Source organism: Colossoma macropomum, unplaced genomic scaffold (assembly GCF_904425465.1).
Source record: "Colossoma macropomum unplaced genomic scaffold, Colossoma_macropomum, whole genome shotgun sequence".
Lineage (NCBI taxonomy): Eukaryota > Metazoa > Chordata > Actinopteri > Characiformes > Serrasalmidae > Colossoma > Colossoma macropomum.
The window spans coordinates 7,747,468-7,770,436 of record NW_023494808.1 but is presented as its reverse complement, the minus strand read 5'-3'; the positions used below and the strand labels follow the sequence as shown (position 1 = coordinate 7,770,436).

At 40.2% G+C, this 22,969-nt stretch overlaps 1 protein-coding gene across 2 annotated transcripts; it reads left to right on the top strand.

Moving 5' to 3' along the window:
- The first annotated feature begins 5,895 nt into the window (after positions 1 to 5,895).
- Positions 5,896 to 22,553, top strand: LOC118797800 (B-cell receptor CD22-like). 2 transcript variants are annotated; one of them, XM_036557070.1, is made up of 11 exons: positions 5,896 to 5,951; positions 9,361 to 9,427; positions 9,721 to 10,068; positions 11,878 to 12,135; positions 12,247 to 12,516; positions 12,614 to 12,853; positions 12,946 to 13,027; positions 13,152 to 13,197; positions 20,142 to 20,228; positions 20,347 to 20,427; positions 21,869 to 22,553. In XM_036557070.1, the coding sequence occupies exons 1-11, from the start codon at positions 5,946 to 5,948 to the stop codon at positions 21,887 to 21,889; spliced, it is 1,506 nt and encodes a 501-aa protein (XP_036412963.1). In that variant the 5' UTR covers positions 5,896 to 5,945; the 3' UTR covers positions 21,890 to 22,553. The 2 variants fall into 2 exon arrangements, with proteins under 2 accessions (XP_036412963.1, XP_036412962.1); XM_036557069.1 differs by lacking the exon at positions 21,869 to 22,553 and having other exon boundaries at positions 20,347 to 20,533.
- The last annotated feature ends 416 nt before the right edge of the window (positions 22,554 to 22,969 follow it).

Here is a 22,969-nt window from a genome sequence, read left to right as displayed (position 1 = left end):
CAGTAAAGGGAAGGGGAAGGGAAGATTGAAGACAAGCTGTGCTGCTGCATTCTGGAGGAGTTGCAGAGGCTGGATAGTCTGCATAGGAAGACCAGCCAAAAGCAAGTTGCAGTAGTCAAGCCTTAAGATGACAAGAGACTGAAATAGCACCTGGGTGGCCTCTGGAGAGAGAAAAGACAAGATCATGATGAGGACCTGTAGTTGCTGGGAAGAAGAGCAGCTCAGTCTTGCTAGGATTGAGGTTCAGGTGATGAGCTGCCATCATGAAGAGATGTTAGTCAGACATGCTGAGATGCGATTGGAAACCTGGGTGTCAGAAGGTGAGAAGGAAAGCATTAGTTGGGTGTCATCAGCATAGCAGTGATAAGAGAAGCCATGATATTATATCACCAAGAGAATGAGTGTAAAGTGAAAAGAGAAGAGGACCCAGCACTGAGACTTGTGGGACACCAGTGGAGAGCCTGCATAGAGAGGATGTGGACCCTCTCCATGTTACCTGATAAGAGTGACCCTCCAGACAGGACTTGAACCACTTTCACACAGAGCCAGTGATTCCAAGGTTGATGAGGACATCTAGAAGGATTGTATGGTTGACTATGTCAAAAGCTGCTGAGAAGTCAAGAAGAATCACAACAGATGACAGTTTGGCTGATCTTGCTGCCTGGAGCTTCTCAGTCACTGCTATAAGGGCAGTTTCTGTTGAGTGCACCAGTTTGAAGCCAGACTGGTTGGAGTCCTGGAGCTGGTTCTGAGTGAGACAGTACAGTGTATACGTTTGTGTTTGTGTTTGTTTTTTCTTTCGGTCAGCCAGTCAGAAACCAGCACTGAAACTATCACCATCAAGCCACTGAGAGTGAACAGAACCATGTGGAAAAGTTTGTGCACCCCTGGTGAAATTACATGTTTTGTTGATTGTCTGAGTGAAAATACATCAACACATCCAGCCTAATAGAACCTAATGGAGCTCAAGGTAAAAGGATCATCCTACTGAATTGGTTTAAAGTCATATATCAACCAAAACAATCATAGAAATCAGAAACACCAGCCAGTACATGACTAGAAACAAAAAAGATTAGTTCTTTGAAGAAAATTTGTGTTTTGTTAGTGACTGATTTTCAGACTTTGGGACACATTTGCTTCAAAACAATGAGATCTAACTGCTCATCATGTGGCTGTGAAGGACAGGGATGCAGCTTTAAATAAAGCTCTTTAAATAAATACAAAAGATATTTGAGTATTATTTTCAGAAGTTTGAAATTTAGGGCCACCCCTCCATAAAAAGTGCCCTACAAATGATGATTTGTATGTATTAAGCTCATTATTGTGTCTCAATACTTCATTTTTTATAGTTGTTCTCTGTGGGACTGCAGTTTGAAATTATTTGGTAGGAAACCATGATCACATAGAGATCCATGTAGATGACATACAATAAATGAGAAACACTGGGCACTTACCTACAGCATTGAGATGAGACGTCCAATCCGGGTCACGGCACCACTTGAAGAATCCAAACCCTTTCGATACCAGGGGACCCAGTCTGATGTCTGTACAAGTGAAGTTTATTTGTTGCGCTCGCAGGTACCAGACACCCAGCCAGCCCATAAGTCATTGGACTGACACAGTTTTATAGCTGGACAGATGCCAAGATTAGACCCAGCTTATATAGGACAAGTAACAGATGTGACAAACATGACCATGTAGGGGTAAACACAAAATAGGCAGCCTAAAATACAACTTCAGCACATTCACACACACTACAGAATGTATAACACAGCACATTTCACAACAATAACTTCCTTCAACTTCAGAGCTCTACAAGAACATTGATTTTCAGGAAAGCCTTTAGTTTGTATCTCCTATTATCTTATAAACTCATCCAGTGAGGCATAATGCACAGTTTTGAAGGCTTATTAGAGGTGCACGGCCTTAGATACAATTGCCAACAATTGATATGGGGTGGGGCTTAGTGAACAACTGTTTCTTTTATCATCCAATCAGAAATCTTGTAGAGAGCAGAATTACCACTCTGTAATGTCTTCTGGGTTTCTCAAATGCTAGAGGGCGCTCCCAAGCGAGTCCACAAATGAAAGGGATAAGATGGAGCATTTGAGTAAAATCATAGTTTATAAATGCTTAAACTTTTTTAATGTAAAAGAACACATTCATTTCCTGAACATAGAACAGCGTAAAAGATTGAAACACTGCTGTTATATTTCTAAGAGCTTTTGAAGTTATATAAGTTTAAAATGGCGCTTCATGTATATTCATGACATCATTAAGCAAGAACAGCCAATCAGCTGCTCCGTTCGCCAAACAATCAGCACTCAGTAGCAGTAATGTTAGCGTCCTGCTGCTCGTTTACTGTAGAAAAAAGAAAACATACAGGTGAGTTTTCTTTGCTTTTTACTGAAATACATCCATCTGCTTTCTAAAATTAAAGGAAAGTTCTGGGTGAGTGACTAGAAACTATTTTAACTTTGTTTTTAGCTGTTTAGCTCCATTCACCCATTTTTATTGAGGACTTGCTCACAGGCGCCCTTTGCAGTCACATTTTTGATATAACAGTGGAAATAGGAAGAGGCCAGGCTCCCCATAAACCAGCTCTGATCCAGTGATGTTGTGTGAAAAGATGTGGTGCCATCTCATGTCTTGGAGGAAGCACTCACAGACTGAGAGCGTCCTGCAGTTGGTGGGGTCTTTTTGTTTGCTGCAGTTAAATATATAAAGGTGCTGTATAAATAAAGCTAAAGCTGTTTTCCTCATTAATGTCGTTCTCTCTATGCAGACTGCATTCAAAATAAACCCCTTACATTTGGTGAGCAGAGAAATGATCTCACACTTAAGATGATCCTTTAAGTATTACATGTTAGTTTCATTTCTGTTGTGTTGTTATTGTTTGTTAGCATTGTGTTAATCCTTCTGTAAGTCTGATCTGTTTATCAGTGTTTGTATTTAGGGATTGGAGTTCAGTCTAATGTAGTCAGGACTGTTTTGTTTTGGTTGTAGTTACAGTGAATATTCAACAGGTCAGGATTAGTGTCTTTGCTTTGATTCCATCCAGGTTCCTCACACTTGTTTTAATTTCACACAGTTCCTGCAATATTAAGCTACAACAGTGCTTCAGTTATTTATTGTGTGTACCTACATTCCTCTGGATGGCAGCATAAACTTAACAGCAGATGATAAACCAACTCTGATGTCATTATCAGTGAGGCCTATCAGAGAGAGAGAGAGAGAGAGAGAGAGAGAGAGAGAGTTATTGGCAGAGGGTTATATATCTGAGTAGTCATGCCTATCTTGTATTTATCAGCTATATATAACAATATATCCCCATATCACTGCTGGTTTACTTCAGCACTGAATAATATTTTCAAGATTTGTAAAAAGAAATGTTTGAATGTTTCATACAAAAATTGTGATTTTTCAATTAAATGTTTAATAATAATACATTAGTTAAGCTTAGCAAGCAAGAAGGCGAAGTTTATTTCTATAGCGCTTTTTACAACAGGTGTTGTCACAAAGCAGCTTTACAAAGAAGTCAGCATTAGAGAAAGAAATCCAGGTCCAAGCCCCCATGAGCGTCGCCAGTGGTGACAGTGGCAAGGAAAAACTCCCTAAGAGAAACCAGAAGAAACCTTCAGAGGAACCAAGACTCAGAAGGGGAACTCAAACATTGTTAGTACAAAAACGGGGAAAACAGGTGGAGCAAATGATTAATTTGATTAGTTCATGCAGCAGCAGCAGCAGCAGCATCAGTAGGGTCAGGTTGTGAAGGTGAGGTTTGCACGGCGTAGTACAGCATGAAGCTCGATGATGGTCAAGCCAGTCCAGAGGGCTGGCAGCAGTGGCACCCGATCAAGGCAGAAGAGACAGCAGCATCAGACGCACAGGATGGGCAGCTGTTCAACTCGGCAAAGAAAAGAAAAAAGGAAAAACACACAGAGAGTCAGTTCTGTAATGGGTGACTGATCACTGATTACAGTGTTAGCAGAGCAGCAGAGACTCCGGCAGGTATAGAGGGGCGAGTCCATTTAGAGCTTTATAAGTCAGTAAGAGAATTTTATAATCAATGTGAAATTTAACTGGTAACCAGTGTAAGGTTGATAAAACTGGGCTGATATGGTCAAACTTTCTGGTTCTATTAAGAACTCTGGCAGCAGCGTTCTGGACCAGCTGAAGCTTGTTAAGGCTTTTGCTTGGACATCCAGCCAGCAGGGCATTACAGTAATCTAGCCTTGAAGTAATAAATGCATGAACTAACTTTTCTGCATCCTGTAGAGAAAACGCAATTCTTAATTTAGCAATATTGCGGAGATGCAGGAAGGCTGTTCTAGTAATATTAGTTATATGTGCGTTGAAGGACAGATCAGGGTCTATCATGACACCCAGGTTTTTTACAGATGAGCTTGATGCAACTGAGAAATTGTTAAGTTTAAGTTAAATTAGACAGTTTGTTTCTAGTTGCTTTTGGACCAAGAAGCAGAGCCTCTGTTTTATCTGAGTTAAGAAGGAGAAAGTTACTCGACATCCAGTCTTTTATGTCTTTTATACAGTCCTCCATCTTCCCAAGTTTAATTTTATCATCCGGATCGCTTGCTAAATATAACTGAGTGTCATCGGCATAACAGTGGAAATTTATGCTGTGTTTACTGATAATGGTGCCCAGTGGTAGCATGTATAATGTGAATAATACAGGTCCTAAAACAGAGCCTTGTGGATCACCACAAGCTTACAACTCACTGACTTTCATAAAACCAAATAACAAAATTGCAGACAGTGGGCCTGTGTTAAGTTAAACTGTGGGCTAGCCTAGTGGTGCACTGCCCATCCTAATCCATTAAGGGCCCAGAGAGGCTAGCTGATGTTGTTGGCCCAGTGCAAAGGGATCCAAAGAGGACCTGTGTCAGGTTATCTGTGGGCTGGCCCTGTGGTGTACTGCCCAAATAGAAACCCTTCAAGGCCCAGTGTGGGTGCAGTGATGTGGACCCACTTGGGCTGGTTCACAGTGGGACAATACAGGGTGATCTGTTGGCAAACTCTCTCGCCCACACAGGCATGTTTGCAGGGAACCTAGATTAGCTTTAGCACCATTAAACTATGACCCTACAATAGTGTAGCATTCTGATACTGGCTGGCGCTGACGGCTGAGGTGTTGGAGGCGTGGCTATGCAGATGACCACACACAAAGCCTCATGGTATGTGCACGCCCTCCTGAAAAGGCACGACTCATGTTGTCCATTGGTTTAGGTTGTGTGTACATGGTGTTTGTGTTATTCTGTGTTGGGGTTTTTGTGTGAAGGGTTGTAACCCTCAGGGTGAAACATGTGGCTTGTGGTGACATCGAGTTCAGTGTTCTATATGTTCCTCTTTCTGTCAGTGTGATCAGTGTGACCATGACGACCCTGTGTTTTCTTTTCTGCTGACACTAAAATAGTATCTGTGCTGTATTGTGGTTTTAGCATTAGCACTCAGACACTGAGCAGTGTTATCTGATGTGGTCTGAGAAAAAGGAAGTTCCAGTGTGAGAAATGACCCCCATGCTGTCTACAGACTACAAGAACAGTGAGGGTTAAAAGCTGAAGATGTTCTTAATGTCACTGCTGATATTCCTCTGCACTGAATTACATTTCTAAGAACTTTTGATTGATTCATAAAGAAACTGATTTTTCATTTCAATTCTTTAATCATATAAAGAAAACAAGACATTATTACTACATAAAATAGAGTTGAATAAAACTAAAGGAGGAAACTACACATGGCAGTTTGACTGCAGTACATTTTGCAGAAGCAATGACTGATTCAGCGAAACAAGCAAGAAAACAGGCAGCATATTTGAGAAAGTCAGCAACACTTTTTAACCACATGCAGTTTAAACAGTTCAAATCGTCAAAGCTCCTCCTGTTCTCTGCAGTCTGTCTTCAGCTTCAGGAAATGGACGTTGCTGAATGCAGGTTGGAGAGACTCTTATTGTTTGTGAAATGAGTTTAAAGTATTTTATTCATAGTTTAATGGGGAGAAAAATGAACTGATACATTTGTATTGTTTCTGTTATGAGTTTAGTTCTTCTTAATGAGATATTTGTCCTCTGTGATCATTTCTAATGTAAGAGAAATGCTGAGACACTCTGGTAGCTGAATGTATGTTTTATTAGATGGCTTTACTGAAATCACACAAAAGTAATTCAGTTTCAAGTTGTACATATGATGCATATTTAGCCTTGGACAAAGTTAGTCCAGGCAATTGTAAATATTTTGGAGGATGAAGTTGATTTAAACCACATTCTGTTTGATTTTGGGGAGAAAAGTAACTTCACTGAACAAAAGAAGGCTGTATGTTATACTTTACAGTGTGGATGAACATTTCATTGCAGTTGGTCACTGATAAGATCCCAACTCTATATGGTTGGCATAAGCTATTAATGGGCTTGATTCCTTTTGAGTATTTAAGTTGTGCATTACTATCTAATTCAGACCACTTCTATAGGCCTCTGAAGTCCCGTCATCTTTTTTCTATTTGGTGACAAAATGAATGGCATTTCCAGTTATCACTGCTGTCAGGTCTATGATGAACTCCAAAGCTGATATGTTCTGATTTAGGTCATGTTTTTTTCTGAATGTTGTTGGATCCTCTGAATTAAGAAGCTAACACTGCTCTACAATGAACTGATACTGATAATAAAACTGACAACCTCACCAAAATACCCCACATAAACCAGTAAGCTTTGTCAAATGTGGTCTGGGCCAGCTCTAGGCTTTTGGGGGCTCTAAGCAAGATTTTTTGGGGACCCCAGTCTTGCTAGTTGATGTACTGTAAAACTATAGTGGTAAATAATGCGTGGAAGGTTTCCCAGCCTGGATGAAGCTCACAAGCAGCTCTGCCTTCTCTGTGGGTGTTGCTATTGTGTCAGAAAGAAGAGTAGTAAGTATTGCAACCAATTCTACTGGGTGACTTTGTAGCACCTCCTCCAGCATGGTAAATCCTGGTAGTGGACAATCAAGGGGAACACTGCTTATGAGGAAAGGCATAATAATGGACTAACTAAAGCCTCATTCCTCATTCACTGTTAGTCTTCTTTATGTATTTCTTTTACACCATCTAGTTTGATCTTAACACTTCCCAGACTCCTCACACCAAGGAGTATGATGTGAGCATAGCTGGGACTGATGGTGGGGCCCGGTCACTGCTTGTCCCCCGGTAGAGACTGGCTCAAGTTTTCCTGACATTTTGAGTTCTTCAGACTCCCCACTGCTCTGTGACCCTCTTTTCCTCAGCAAAACAAAGTGCAGTCAGGGCAGTTCTGCTTAAAGCATTTGGTACAGCTACATGATTTCCCTTTTCTTTGTCCATCTTACTAGGACAGTGCTGGCTGTCTGTTTGTTGGCTCAACAATAGATTCTGGTGCAGCTCAACATGTTCGTCAAATCAACCATGTGTAGTCTGAGCTTTCTTTGCTTATATCAGTGTCTTGTGTAGATGCAACGTTGAGCTGTGTGCTGTGCATGCTTATGTCTCTGCCTCACAAATGGTCTCCAATGCTGCTGTCTCTGAATTTCCTCATTTGTTATCTTCATCATTTGTTTTAGGATGAGTTCATCGGACACTTTGCAGTCCGAGAGCAGGGGTTTAAGCTCCGGGTGAATGTTGTCATGCTTATACTGAAAGCCCTGGTGAACAGTATGATGAAAAACTATTGTGGACTGTGCTCTATATTTTACATCTGTGTCAGTATATTTAGAAGAGAACAAGATCTTTTGTTTGAGCTCTATCACTCAGTATAGAACTGTTGTGGCATTTCACTGTCATGTTGATTAGAGCACATGAGCCAGACCTGATAGCTCTGAGACCACCTCTCACTATTTCAGCATCACTGAAATTTGCGCACATATGTTGCTGTAGCTCATATCTGAGCTCTGGTCACTGATCTGTCTACCTTCAGTCTTAAACTCTCAATGCTGGAGCAATGAAAGATCCCAAAGGGGGAGCATGATATCATGTGTTATGTTTGATAATGTTAGCTGAACAGCTGCTGTGGGCATCATTGGGCTGAGATGCAGGCTGTGATGGTGAAGGTGATGGAAGTGTGGGTGGTGAGGTGGGGCTGATCATGTACTGTAAACCTTCTTAGTAAGTACAGCATAACTAGAAAGCATTTTCTGTAGATCTGTGTCAGTGTCAGGTGGAGCTTTGACAGGAGTAGCTGTGGTTGGACTAGATTAGTAGCTGATGAAGGATTAGCTAGTTGTGGCTGTGTGGCTGTGTGAGGAACACTAATAACTATACTATCAGCATCTACATTAACATGACCTCCTGTAACAATAAGTGCATTATGCAGATCAACCCAACCATCTACACCAGCTTTGGAGTGAAAGATGCTATCAATGACATCATTTAACTCTAACAACTGGGCCATTCCTGCATCCTCAGACTCTAACAAAGTCTTACTGTACATGAAATCTTGAATGTGCTTAATTCAGCTTTCCTCCTCGTCCATCTCAAGCATGGTCAGATCCTTCCCTGCCACTGGACTGACAATTTTTGCAAGTTGGAAATGTTCCTCAGCCATAAGCATGAACAGATTATTCCTGATGGTCTAAGCTTTTTGCCTCATTGTCCACCATGACCTTTTCCTTTTTCTTCACACTCGGTCCCCAGTCCAGGAGACTATTTCATGCAAGAAAAGGTGTTGGATCCTTGCTGTCCAGTAAAATCAACATTAAATAGAACTAGTATTATAATGTTGCCACCCACGATGCTTGATACATTACCAGCATACATTACTGCAGAAGTTGAGGCTTTGTGTCAAACTTACAGTTTTTAAAAACGTTAATCTTACTAGGATGTGTACAGTCACATCTGCCACCAAAACTCCTTTTAAATGGGCTGTGATATCCTCAGGTTGAAAAGTAAACAGCTTCTTCACTTCTCAGTCATGTAAATACACTCCTACCACGTTTTCTCTTTGCAAAGATGGAAAACTTCACCATAAAAACAACAAAACGCCACAGAGGAGTTCTGCTTCACCAGCAGTGCTGCATTACTTTTATACAGTAGCAGCATGAACAGATGGACAAGGGTCAGATTTTGTCAATTAAGCAGTGTGTCATAGAATTACATACAAAATACACTTCAATGACTTTAAAGTATAAAATGTCTGTCACAAGAGTGATTTCTGTAAATGACTGTAGAAGCATTGGCAGTGAAGGTGTACAGGACGGTAAAGTACAGCAAAGTGATGCAGCATCGGAGGTGAACCAGTATAGGACGGTAAAATACTGCTGGTCTGAATGAAACATAATTCTTCCTTTTCCTGTTTGTGCTGATGAGGATATGATTACATTCTTACTGTATATGATCACACAGGCTGAACTGCTGATCTCACTCAGAATGTCTCTGACTGTTTCTCTGCTGTTTCTGCTCTTCATCTCTGGTGAGTCAGAGCTGTTACTTCTCACTGAACTCTGTACAGTTATGAGTTTATTTTTATATATAATACTCTGGTCACTTGTGCTGCCCCACCCCTCCACACACTCACACACACTCCACCTCACTACAAGACCGACTGTGGATTTGTCACATTGTGCTTTTTGTGCAGCTGATCATTCAAACTCAGCTGAAATGAACAGTCTTAGAAATGAGCTGAAGTGGAGACTTTATGCAGCATTTTTACTGACTGAGACCCAAACAGTAATAATTTACACATCTCTGTATTTTGTGTTGCAGGAGTTGTTGCTCAGGATGGGTGGGCTGTGAATTACAATCATAAATCTATCTGTGCTCTAAAGGGGTCTACAGTGACCATTGAGTGCACTTACACATATCCAAGTGGTCACTCAGTCCAAAAAGCTTTCTGGACCAAACAGTGGGGTCAAGGTTCAGAGCCTCCTGATCTGTTAGATGATCCAGAGTACAGAGGCAGAGTTCAGTACCTCGGAGATAAACAACACAGCTGCAATCTCAGACTGAGTGATGTGACAGAAGAGGATCAAAGTAAATACTACTTCAGATTTATAACAGACCAACCTGGAGGAAGTTGGCAAGGTGCAGGTGGAGTTGATCTTTCAGTCACAGGTAAGATCCATCAGCAGAAATAAGACACTGTACTTCATTCACTGGTGTTCAGCAGGGATATTTAACTAACACTGAAAGTCCAATTACTTCAGATGTCTTGCCCTTCAACTAAACTATTAGTAGTCCAGACAACTAATAAAATAAAATTAGACCCATCAATATACATTCTGTTATGACCTCACATTGTGCCTAGAGCACAGTGGGATCAGTAACACGGATAAAGGCACGAGGAACAGATAAAAGAGCTCATGAAACTGTTTAAAAACCCGACAACAATAAAAATGTTGTGCTACAAAATCCAGAACCACACTGGAAGAACCAAACTGTGGACAGCACCAAAGTACAAAACCTCACCCACAACCTCTGACCCAGGAACTAGACAGAGTAGACTTCTATGTGGTGCAAATGTTTAGGCACACCCCTCTGACCTGGAGCTCTTGTAAGCTTAGGTTGGGGGTTCATGCTGGCAGAGACAATGTCTCCTGTAAACAAAGTTAGTGCTGGTAAAACACTCAAAAAACATTTTGTGCTTATATGTAACAGTTTGGATAAACTGTTACATTTTGAACATAATTTTATAGTCAACTCAGCCTTTTAAGGCTGGATGACCATTCACTATTGTATTTAAAAAAAATAAATAAATAAATAATAAAAAAAAACTTTACAAAACCTTTGAAAATATTTGTCCATGAAAGAAATAAAAATCCTTTTTTTCATGAAGTAAAATAAAGGAAATTGAACATACAGTTCAGTAAACAGAGATTAATGTGTGAAATGTAAGTTGTTAGTTGAAATACATTCATGATGTTGGTGTTTAAAATATCTGTCATTCATTTTTCACATCTACCTCATGAATCATCAAATGGTGGTGTGGAGCTGTTCTAGTATCAGGTATCATTCTACTGCAGTAGCTTAGCATCACATACAGCTTCAGCACAGCACAGGTTCATTCCAGATCACTGAAGCTTCACTGATACAAGTTTAGAGGATAAAGACTGTGTCGAGTGTTGAGTGTGGAGCTGTTAGCTTAACCTACTTTTAATTCATATCCTTGTTAGCACTAGATGCTAACTTTAGCTTAATGAGAAGGCTAAACCACCAGCAATTCTGACTCGCTGACGCTGCACTGAGGTAAATTTAGAGGATAAAGACTCAAATCTGAGTGAGTGAAGTCGAGAGACTGAAAGACTCAGTATTACTGATTATTAAAGTTACAGTTAGAGCTTATTTTGGTTTCTGCTCAGTCTCATCTGTTAAGTCTGTAACAGAGACAGACTGCAGGGTAATTGAGGAAAGATGGGCTTTTATTCAACATAAATATATTTTTATTTGTGTTGTAAATACTTACTTTAGCACATGTGACTGGATAAAACAGAAGACCTCAACAGAAGCCATGTTGCTTCATGTTCATGTGCATCAAATAAAACCATTGTTTAAATATGTTAATCAGCTTTGCTACAGAATTTTGTAAAAGTGCTCAGTTTGGTCAGCTGAAATACTTGGTGACCCCTGCTGTACAAGATTCCTCCAACAGTTCTAAAATATATTACATCCAGCAAACTAAAACATACGTGTAAAAGAAATCAGTACTTATTTATTCTCCCTTAAAGAACCAAGAAATGTTTGGGAATTATTCATTCTGAGTCTTTGGAAAAATGTATTATAAATCTGTAACAACAGTAAACTTCATATGCTAAAGTGAATGATGTTCTGCAATAAAACATAAAGTACTTCTACAGGACATTTATAGTTTGATTAATCAAACAGAAAAGCACCTCCATTGAATGCAATGTGTTGTTCTACCTCTAGATGGCCCAAAGAGCGTCTCAGTGTCCATCAGTCCTTCTGGTGAAATAGTGGAGGGCAGTTCAGTGACTCTGACCTGCAGCAGTGATGCAGAATCACCTGTGCAGAGCTACACCTGGTTTAAAGGATCATCATTAGTAGCAAAAGGAGAGACTTACACAGTGAACAAGATCAGCTCTGTGGACAGTGGAGAATACAAGTGCAGATCCAGTAATGAACATGGAGAGAAACTCTCTGAAGCTCTAACTCTGAATGTTTTGTGTAAGTTTGTGTTTATTTGTTCTAGTTGTACATTATTTTGTAGAAGTTCTCTTTTATAAACATTTAATGTCATGTAATGATTACATCATGAAGTTCTTCTGTGATTTCTAGATCCCCCAAAGAGCATCTCGGTGTCCATCAGTCCTTCTGGTGAAATAGTGGAGGGCAGTTCAGTGAATCTGACCTGCAGCAGTGATGCAAACCCACCTGTGAAGAACTACACCTGGTTTAAGAAGCTGAATAAAGGAGCTCTGCAGAACTCAAAAAGACAAACCTACAGCATCTCATACATCAACTCTGCAGATAGTGGGGAATATCAGTGCATGGCAACCAACACACAAGGGTCTCAATACTCAGAGTACAAGTCATTAACAGTTTTATGTAAGGTCATTTTCTGCTCGGCTAGAATTTAAAAAAATGAAATCATCTCACATCATCTCTGTATTTAAAGATGCTCTACTGTTTTCTTCTTTTCTAGATGCTCCAAATAAAGTCTGGGTGTCCATCAGTGAAACAGCAGAGGGCAGTTCAGTGACTCTGACCTGCAGCAGTGATGCAAACCCACCTGTGCAGAACTACACCTGGTTTAAAGAAGGTGGAAGCTCACCTGTAGGATCTGGACACAGTTACAGGGCTCTACAGAGTGGATCCTACTACTGTGTGGCTCAGAATGAATACAGATCTCAGAAATCAGCTGCAGTGACTGTCACTGAAAAAGGTATTAGTGATGGAAAATACAACCTGAATAACACTTAATAACATTCATAAAAATTAGCATAACTTTAAATTTTAACATTCATCTGCACACAGGAGTTGGGAAGTCAGCTCTATATGCAGTTATTGGAGTCATAGCTGTACGTTTATCTGTTTTCTTTGCTGTATTTTATGTAAGGTAAGCAAGTTATCACTGGAATCAGTTTTTGTAGATGTATCAGTGAAAAATATTTATGTTCCAATTTTTGCACAATATTATTGTTAATATTAATATTAGTGCTTTTTATACTGTTACTTTTCAGGAGAAAGAGAAGAGTCAATTCAGCTGATGATGCAAACCAAAAACAGGCAAGTCAGTTACTACACAAAAACATGTTTAGTAGTATGAGATTTAGTGACATCTTTACTTTTGTTTTAGCTCTGGGCTTCATAACTACAGAGCAGTTTAAGCTACAGACATGGTACACATATCAGATCATTCTGCAGGCCTGGCCCAAACTATTGAGCATGACCTCATCGAGCTGTGATGTCAGCATCAAGAGTAATTTGGCCCGGAAAAACACAAAAATCCTGAATTTACTTTGCTTTTAGCCTTCATATTCCAACAAAGGGTTAAAACAGTGACATGAATAACACATCAGATCACTCATCAGACTCTCCCCTCACCATCCATGATTTCATCCACCTGTGACCGTCCATCAGCCAGCACTCCAGATCCAAAATCACCCAGAACCCACTCACTATTGTTATATCTCTGCTTTTAGCCTTCATATTATGAACAAAGGGTTAAAAATAGCGACATCTCACACATCAGAACACTCAGAGGAACCGGCCATCACCAGCCAGAGTGAAAGACACCAGCTCTTACATCCCACAACCCAGAAATACAGCACAAACACACAGCCAGATCACTGTAAAGCCTGCTATTAGCTCTCTGCTTTAGCCTTTATATGGTAACAAAAGACTTCAAACATCACAGCTCAGCCGGACTTACCCTGAGTCCAGAGTGACTATCTGAAGTTTCAGTGATGATCCAGTCAGTAATCCATTTGAGAAAACCACCGTTTAGATCCTGCGTTTACCTCCATTTAAATGACCAATTTAAAGTATGCAGTAATCAGAATAGAATTTCTGATAATCAGACATTTACAGCTAAATACAACCACATATATATAATCTTGTTTCTTAAATAGCGATGATGTGAAGATGATGAAGACGTCTCCGCTGACACCGTCTTGCTTGTATAAGATGTTTATTACAAAGTAAAACAGTATCAGATCAAGCACCATAAAGTACCTGAGAGGGGATCTGTGCCAATTCTGAAGTGTCCCCTACCGAGCAGTATGACCTACTTGCTTATATAGGGTGGTTGTTATGGAAAAAAGAGACGGACCATATGGTCCTTCTTAGAATAGTCTCATTCATCTGGAACTAAAGTGGAAAGGGACCTTTGGAACTTGAATCAGGGGCCCCCTCACTTAAACGTTCCATTCCTGCAATGTCAGATTACACCGGAAGCTCCAGATACAACATATCCCCCCCTTTGAGACTGCGCAGGGTCTCGACAAACAAAAAAACACACACATTTGCAGTTGTAACAAAATAACAGTTCCTCCTACACATGCTTCCTACAGCGTAACCTTAGCAATACAACAACTTTCTGGAGTGTGAGAGCGAAAAACCTGTCAGGCAGCTATCTTTCCTGAAATGTCCATCAAACAATCTAGACAGGAAAAATTCTCTCACGGTCCCTCTGCCCTAGGCGACCACATAGAGTACTCCAGCCCAATGTAAAAAGGAGGAATTTTGACAAGTCGTGTGAGGACATGACTTAAGGAAATAGATATGGAAACCTCAGAAAATAAAATCAAAACCATGTTGGTCGACCCATCGGACCTTCCAATGGACCTTTCCCTGCCTAACACCAATATCCCTAAGCACCGAAAAAAGAAAAAAACTTCTGCGGTCCCAATGTACTTACCCAATAACAGAAAACATCAGTCTTCAAGCAATTAAACAAAGAAAGTGTTATAAATTTAAGTACTACTCATGCAATAAACAACCCAAACACTCAATCCAACTATTATGTCTTACTAAGATTATTACTACATTATAAATGTCCTGTATCAGTATCACACATTACAATATAATAAAACAAAATCCAATACTATGCAAATATATATATATGAGAAGACATAAAATGTATCACACTGCAGCTCCTCAGCAGCGTCGACTCTCAGTGTAGTGTCGATGATGTGTTGACTCTGGGCATTGCATCACATCATCATCACACTCTATAGTAAGAGACCACTAAATACCAAAATGATAACAGAAATATATGTCAAGACTATAATAAGAGTAGATATTCAAAATGGATATTTCTCCATCAGTTCGCCTTCTATCACCACTTCCTCATCATCGTCTGTATCAGTCCTATGTAGTAATGGCATCTGAGCTTGATCTCCAGGCATCACAACTCCAATCCATCTTAATATCATAGCCTTCGCAAAGGTCAACAACAACGTACAGAAACAGAACATCACACTCAATGATATAAGAACTGCTACCATTATCTGACCCAACGGTCCTAATTTCTCCTGCAACCAAGCATTCGCAGACCATCCAGCTCTTTCTGATGGGCCAAACGCATCCCTTATATGCTTCAATGCATCTATGACACTAGTCATATTGTTTATCAGTCTATGACTCTTTTGAGTATTTGACAAGTATTCAAAACTTCTTATAGTCTCATTTGCAAAACCCTGTAGGGTGTAGGTAACATTGTCAATGTGATCTGCCAAAAATGTCACACCATACCATGGAAACAATCCTATACCCCACTTCTCTCCTAGACTTATCCTCCAATGATAGGACTTCAGATTATGAAATTGTGCCAGTTTCTCTTTTCTTCCTACTTCCAGAAATAGCATCAGATTGAACCTCATCAGATACTTTTCCCTTCTGGACAGTAAAAACCTCATGTGGAAGCTTCAACATTGCCATATAACAGCAACCTATCCACCCATATGATAGAAATATATATATGCCTTATCACCACAAACCCACCAAATATCCTTAAAATTTCCTATAGTCACATTTCCAGGCAACGTTCGGTTCCACACCATCAAAATGCTACTCAGTTTGCGTTGTAGTACTTGAAAAGTCACTTTATACAAATCATCCATAGCCTTATGTTTATGCTCGCCCAAGCCCATAATATAGTTGTTACAGTCTGATATTCCCACAAACTTTCCAGGCCCATTATGAGTATCATCTGAACAAAAACAATCTTTAGCCCCCACAGATTTCACTTCCAACGGATCAGGGCTCGCTGTTATCATATTTTCATGCTGATCAAGTAAATTCACATATGATAACTCCCTCAACCAAGAACAACTATGTTTAGGTCTAAATAGATGCACTGACAGAGCCATTACCTTGTCTTCTGCTGAGTGCTACTGATATAACAGCCACGATAATGCATAAGATTGACATTTAACACTTACTGGTTCTGGTACCGTCTCTAAAATTGAAGGCCATGTTCCTGGTGTTGGAACTTTCACCACACATGGACAATTCAGTTTCCTAACCGATCTTACAGAATGAGTTAACTGCTGGAACCATAAGTTCCTACCTGCCCATGGTTCTGTGATTTGTAACACAGAGGAATCAAATCCATATGCCTTCCACTTAGTTTTTCTCTTCTGTAATACACGATAATGGTCAGTCACGTCTTCTAGTGTCCAGTCAAAGTCAAAAAACTCATCTTCCATGTCTAAAATAGTCCTCTGCACTGTAATTGTTTCCGGAGCTAAAGTGGTAAGCTTCATCAATGCAATATTCACCCTTGGAGTGGTTGCTGTGGTGAATCGTTCCTGAACCCTTTTAGTAACCATGAAAACTCCAGTAGAACTCAGCTTGTCATTATACAAAAGATACTTCCTCTGATCACGAGGCAGAGTATAAACTTCAGGTCCTGTTAACAACACATCTTCACCATGACTATTTTTCCACTTGGTGGATTATTGCCACCAACATTAAATCTTCCACATTGACAGGGGAGATAAACCACTCTTCCTAACTTAGCTCTGATGAGATTCTTCAAAGGAGTTGACGTCATCAAAATCATCTGAGGTGCCAACGTAGTTAAATGTGACACATTTATACCTCCAGTAACCTTCAATGCTAAAAGAGTAGAATTTCCTGAGGTCACTTCAACCCTAGTCCTTGTAAGGAATCTTGACTCTGTAAGCGTGGCGCCTCTTCTCTTGGCGCTTTGACACAATGCAATAAATGATATCACGTTGGAGACCCTTTAATCTGGACCACTGTTCCAGTACTGCGAACAACTTCAAATGGTCCTTCGCAGCGTTCGTTATACCACTTCCTTCTAAACACCTTCACGAACACCTTGTCTCCAGGTTGCACTGTGCTCCTCTTTTGCTCATCGAGCCTCGCCTGCACTTTGTCTTTTCTTTGCCTGTCAGAAACATACGTTTATATTCTTTTATATAAATTAGCCATATACGTAACGTACGCTCGCATTTCATCTTCCAAAAGGGCTAAACTTGGACCCTTTCCACTTGTACGCAGACAAGGCGTTGGCATTCGCCTTCCCATAACCAACTCATGAGGTGTCATATGCAAATCACGCAGCTCACTTGAGTGACACACCATTAGTGCCAGCGGAAGTGATGCTATCCAATTTAAGCCTGTGTGCTGGCAGATTTTAACAATGCGATTTTTCAAAACACCATTCATTTTTTCACAAATCCCTTGGCTTTGCGGATGATAACCTGCACCAAGACGCTGATTAATTCCCAATTTTTGCAAAATCAATTTCATCATCTTATCCACAAGCTCTTTCCCATTATCTGAGGATATCTGATCTGGAAGTCTCCACCTGCTTATGACCTCTCTACACAGAAACTTGACAACCGACTGATCGTCCTTCCGCTTGGTCGGACAAGCCTCAGGCCATCGCGAAAATCTATCCACAACGACTAGCACATATCTCTTACCTTCAACTGGTTGTATCAAGTCCACAACTAACTCACGCATAGGACCCCTCGGAGTTGGAATGTGACCAGGAGGAACCATCACACCCCTTCAAACATTATTTTTCAAGAAGATAGTGCACCTGCCTATAACATAATCAATCTGTTCAAGCAAGCATGGTGTCCAAAAACCATACTCCTTTGTAATCTTTTTCCTAACTTCCCTCCTTGCAACATGAGCTAACCCATGTGCCTCCTGAATCATCAGACCTCACACCATGTCAGCACTGACCTGGCTGCTTATGACCTCTTTCTCCTCTCTCTCTCTCTCTTTCTGTCTTTCTCTGTCTTTCTCCTCTCCAATTCTCACACACCATAGGTGGATAAAGGAGAAAACAGATTAAATATCAAATGAACCCACTAGGCATTTTTAACAACACAATAAGCAATTCAATATGATTCACGCACGTTATTTGCCAACGCTTAAGTTTTTTTTTATCTACAACAAATGTTTTCCTCCTTTAAACTCCAAGTTATCATCAATAAAGACATTTCAGTTTATTTCACTCTAATAACACCTTAAATACTTATTAAATTTTTCTTTACCCATACACACAAACATCCTCACTGGTCTCTCCACTTCTCTCCAAAGCCAATGTCCTTCTTGGGGGCTCATACAATTTACCCTACAAATGTCCCCTCATAAATCTTATCAAAGTCCCCTCGAAAGAGACTCATAAGTTTTATGTAATTTCATAAAGTCCTCTTTTCTGAGGCTCATACATCTTATCAGATCTGAAAATGTCCCCCAAGAAAGGCTCATATATGTTAACAAAATAAAAAAAAAAAGTCCTCTCAAAGAGGCTCATATGTTTTTACATGTAATTATTCATGCTTAAAGCCACTCACTCAGCTGGAACACAGCCACAACACACACACACACACACACACACACACACACACACACACAGAGAAAGCACCTTCACACACACACAGAAACCAACTCCGCACACACATAGTAAGGGGGGGGGCAATCCCCCTCACACAGAAACACACAGCTAGGTCAGAGAACACAGAAGACACAAACAACACTCAATCCTATAACACGCTTTTTCTCTTTTTCTTCTAAATTTTTGCTACGTTGATGAGGTGTGAATATTTAATAAAAAGCTGCTTCAGACACTGTTCGTCAACTAGTGTTCGAGTGGGAACTTTACAATTGAATTTTCCATTCCACACCTCCAGTTCCTTAGAACTGACCCGAAATTCACCTAGTGATTTCCCAGGATTTTAGTCCTGTCTAAAACCACCTCCCAGAGGGCTTTGGTCCAAATCTACGGCTTCTTTCTCTTTAACTCTTCTCTTCTCTATTTCCTTTCTTCTTTTCCCATTAATCTAACTTCCCATTAATCTAATTTCCCCTGGGCTGTTACTTTTCACTTTTTTCCTTTTTAACCTAATCTGACTATTTCTTCAAACCAACTTTCACACAGTGACTAATATACACGTCTTACCGTTAAGAAGATAAGGGCCCAACCTTCATTAATCTCGCATGGTGTTACTTAGCTCACCTTATCATTACTAATTAGGCTATTCTACACTTTTACATCATCTTTCCTTTTCCCTATTATACTCCACCCCCCCCCCATTGCGGCGTGCACAATGCAATAGAACCCAAATTTACAACAGAGAAGTACTCCAAACATCAACACAGCATGGCACACAGACACACATGATTCTTTACAGTGCGACTAGACAGCAAACACCCAACAGCCCCAGTGAACGTACTAGTGCACAATCATGTGAAAAACCTCACCTCAAATGCCGGCTAGGTGCGGGAATAAGTGCGCTAAGGCTGTCGGCGACGCAGCCAGCCACAACACGACCGGAGTTCGTGACGTCAAATTCTTGTTGTTCTTAGAAAAGTCTCATTCATCTGGAACTAAAGTGGAAAGGGACCTTTGGACCTTGAACCAGGGGCCCCTCACTTAAACATTCCAATCCTGCAATGTCAGATTACACCTGAAGCTCCAGATACCACAATAACCACACAGATACCACAATAACCACACAAAACTTGACCATAACATAGAAACATGACAGCAAACACTAGTCACATGCTACATGCCTGTATCAGTGCTGAGAGAGTTCAGGGTTAAGGGCAGAAAAACATGACGGAAGCATTATCTCAATCCAGTGAGTCGACCTTACAAATGAATAAAATCTATGATCTGTTCTTGATGTTTATCAGTGAGAACTCAAACTGCTTATGTTCTCTAACTCTCTTCTCTCCAGAATGTTGACCCTAATGCTAAGGACGACACGTACACAGCTCTTGACCCCGTGTCCAGGTCCTCTGATGATGTGTACAACACACTCACAGTAAGTGTCTCTTCAGAAACTCAGTTCAGTCAGACGTTCAGATTTATAAAGAATTCCTACAAAGTCCACATTTCTTCATTTCTCCTCCTCTGCTTCATTCTCTCTTTCCCTCACACAGACTGTTCATTCCAGTCCTTCTGATGATCTGTACTCAGCTCTGGATCCTCAGTCTCGCTCTCCTGAGTACGACACTCTAGCAGTGAGTGAATCCACTTGTACTGATGAGTGTTTTGTAGCTGCTGGAACTGATAGACTTTAATCTACAGCAGCGTCTCCACTTTGGAGTCTCCTTCACACCTTCATCATCTGTGGAGTTTGAACTGAGACGGATCTGTTTTCTTTGGTCTCCTGATGTCGTCTTTTATCTGTTATTCTGTGTTAAGGTTGTTCTCAGCTAGTGACATCACTGGATCACTGGAAAGCACTTATTATTATTATTATTATTATTATTATTATTATTATACATTGTCCCCCAAATTTATCCCCAATTATTTTGATCATATCCAACAGCCACTAGTTAGAACTCCCCCAGTCACATGATACCACCAGCACTAGGAGGGTGAAAGCTTACACAGGCTTCCTCTGAGACCTGTGAAGAGCCGTCGTATCTTTTTGAACTGCCGCTGATGAATCACTGGACAGCTGAATGTGCTCAGAGGAAAGCGCCAACTGCCAGCTCTGCTAGACCAGCTAACAAATACCTGTAGTGACTAGCATCACACTGGGTCATGGGGGGAGATGGGGGGGCATCCTACTCACCCAGAGAGAGCGAGGCCGATTGTGCTGTCTTGGACTCCCAGCCACGGATGGCTGTAGTATCACCAGGGATTTAGCCCACAATCCCCTGATGATGGGGCCAATGCATCCAAAATCTCAGAAAGGTGTAGAAAAAATCTGTACAGTAAACATTTTCAGATTATAGACAAAACACAGTGATCTATCTGCAGCCTATTAGCGCTACAAAGTGTACAGATACAGTCATGTGCAAAAGTTTGAACCCTCCCAGTCAAACGACATGTTTAGGTGATTTTCTAAGGGAACAAAACTAAATATGGCGTTTTTCTTTTTTTCTTGAGTCTCTGACCCTTTAGTCTCAAAATGAATGAACTGTTTATCTCTTCCATTATCGCCCAGTGATGCTGTGTCTCAGAGGAAGCAGGTGCTGGTACTCCCCCTCACAGACCGTAGAGTCCTGTGATTGGGAGACCTAGTTAGGGGGAGGAGACTGAGAGTGTTAAATTAGTGGATCATTTTAGAACGAATCATTTACAAACATTAAGAACAGCTTACAGATGATAAATGACTCACCAAGTAGAAAAGATCTGTTCTCAGCCTTAATCAGACTAGTTCTCTGACATGTTACTGAATAATGTTGATTATGGTCAAATATATCTGAAGAATCTTTAATATATATTTACATTTTGTTTTTTAAACATAATTGTGTGGCTGAAGGAGTGAAACTGTTCTTTGTGTGTAATAGAGATACATTTTATTAGTTTTTTTGTCTTCCACATTGTTTCATTTCATCATTTATTATCATTTTATCTTATTTTTTATTAGCAGATCTTTTTTATGTTTGCTGCAGTGTGATGTATGAAAACTGCTGTGTAAATGAAGCTGTTGCTGGGTTTATTTTACAGATCTTACTGTTTCAGAACTGAAGATCATTTAGGTTCAGTTTGGAAAACGATGCAAGCGTTCATGTTCTTCTGTTTGAGCATCATTATCTTTATCTCTGCTTCTTCCAGACATCAGTAATGACATGTTCTCTATGCAGGTCTCAATGAAAAAGAACGCTGTTCAGTTCTTAAAGGTTCTTCCATTTGGTGACTAAACAGACTAAAGAGAAAAATCTGTATGAATGAACTGAAAACAGATCTGTGGCACTCAGGATGTTGATTTAAGTGTGTTTAACCATTTACTACTAAATGCTCGTTACACATTCATAATATTTCAGTATTCTGAGTTTGGAGTTAGCTCAGTTTAATGAAGTCAGGATTATTATCCTTCATTTCAGTTGTAGTTACAGACCGAATTGGACAGAATTCTTTGAAAAAGTAGTGATGGCTGAATACTGTCCTAAATACACTGTCCTAAATGTGTCCAGTAATGTATTCCATTACAATACATAACTAACATGTACAGAGTAGATTTAGGGTACATGTATACATTTAGAGTACATACTGATTAGGCACAGGGGAAACACTCTTCACACTATTCCTCATATAATGTTTCTGTTAATAAGCTTCATGAAATTTTCACCTATTAAAAAGAAATGACAAAATACTCAACATTATTTTGGCTTTTATCACCTGGTTCAGTCCATAATCCCACTGCTGTCTCATGAACTAAGTAAACAATTCCCAATATCCCAATAAAAAATCTTGAACATTTGACTGGGAGTGTGATTTTGAGTTAATGTTGTATGTAACTTACCTCGAAACGCAACACAAACCAAACCAAAGGCTTTGTGAAATGTTAACCACTGCAGTTTACGGTGTCGGTGAATCAGTGCAGTAAAATATTTTACAATGAATACTTAACTCAGTGCTCAGTTAAGTGCTGTATAAAGAGATGAGTCTTCAGTCTGTGTTTGAAGACCGTGAGGAGTTGATGCTTGTCTTTCATGCATCTTGAAGGATGGTGGATCAAGCCGAGCTGTACTTGAAGCTGGAAGGCCTTGAGGTACAGTTTGAGTTTTGACCATTGCCGTTACGTGGGGAGGGGCTGGTCCAAATTTG

What these genes read in the sequence shown, in the direction of transcription:
- LOC118797800 (XM_036557069.1), top strand. An exon ending in AGTGACTGTCACTGAAAAAG is followed by an intron (nt 12,854 to 12,945) that starts GTATTAGTGATG and finishes ATCTGCACACAG; the next exon opens with GAGTTGGGAAGTCAGCTCTA. An exon ending in ATGATGCAAACCAAAAACAG is followed by an intron (nt 13,198 to 20,141) that starts GCAAGTCAGTTA and finishes TCTTCTCTCCAG; the next exon opens with AATGTTGACCCTAATGCTAA.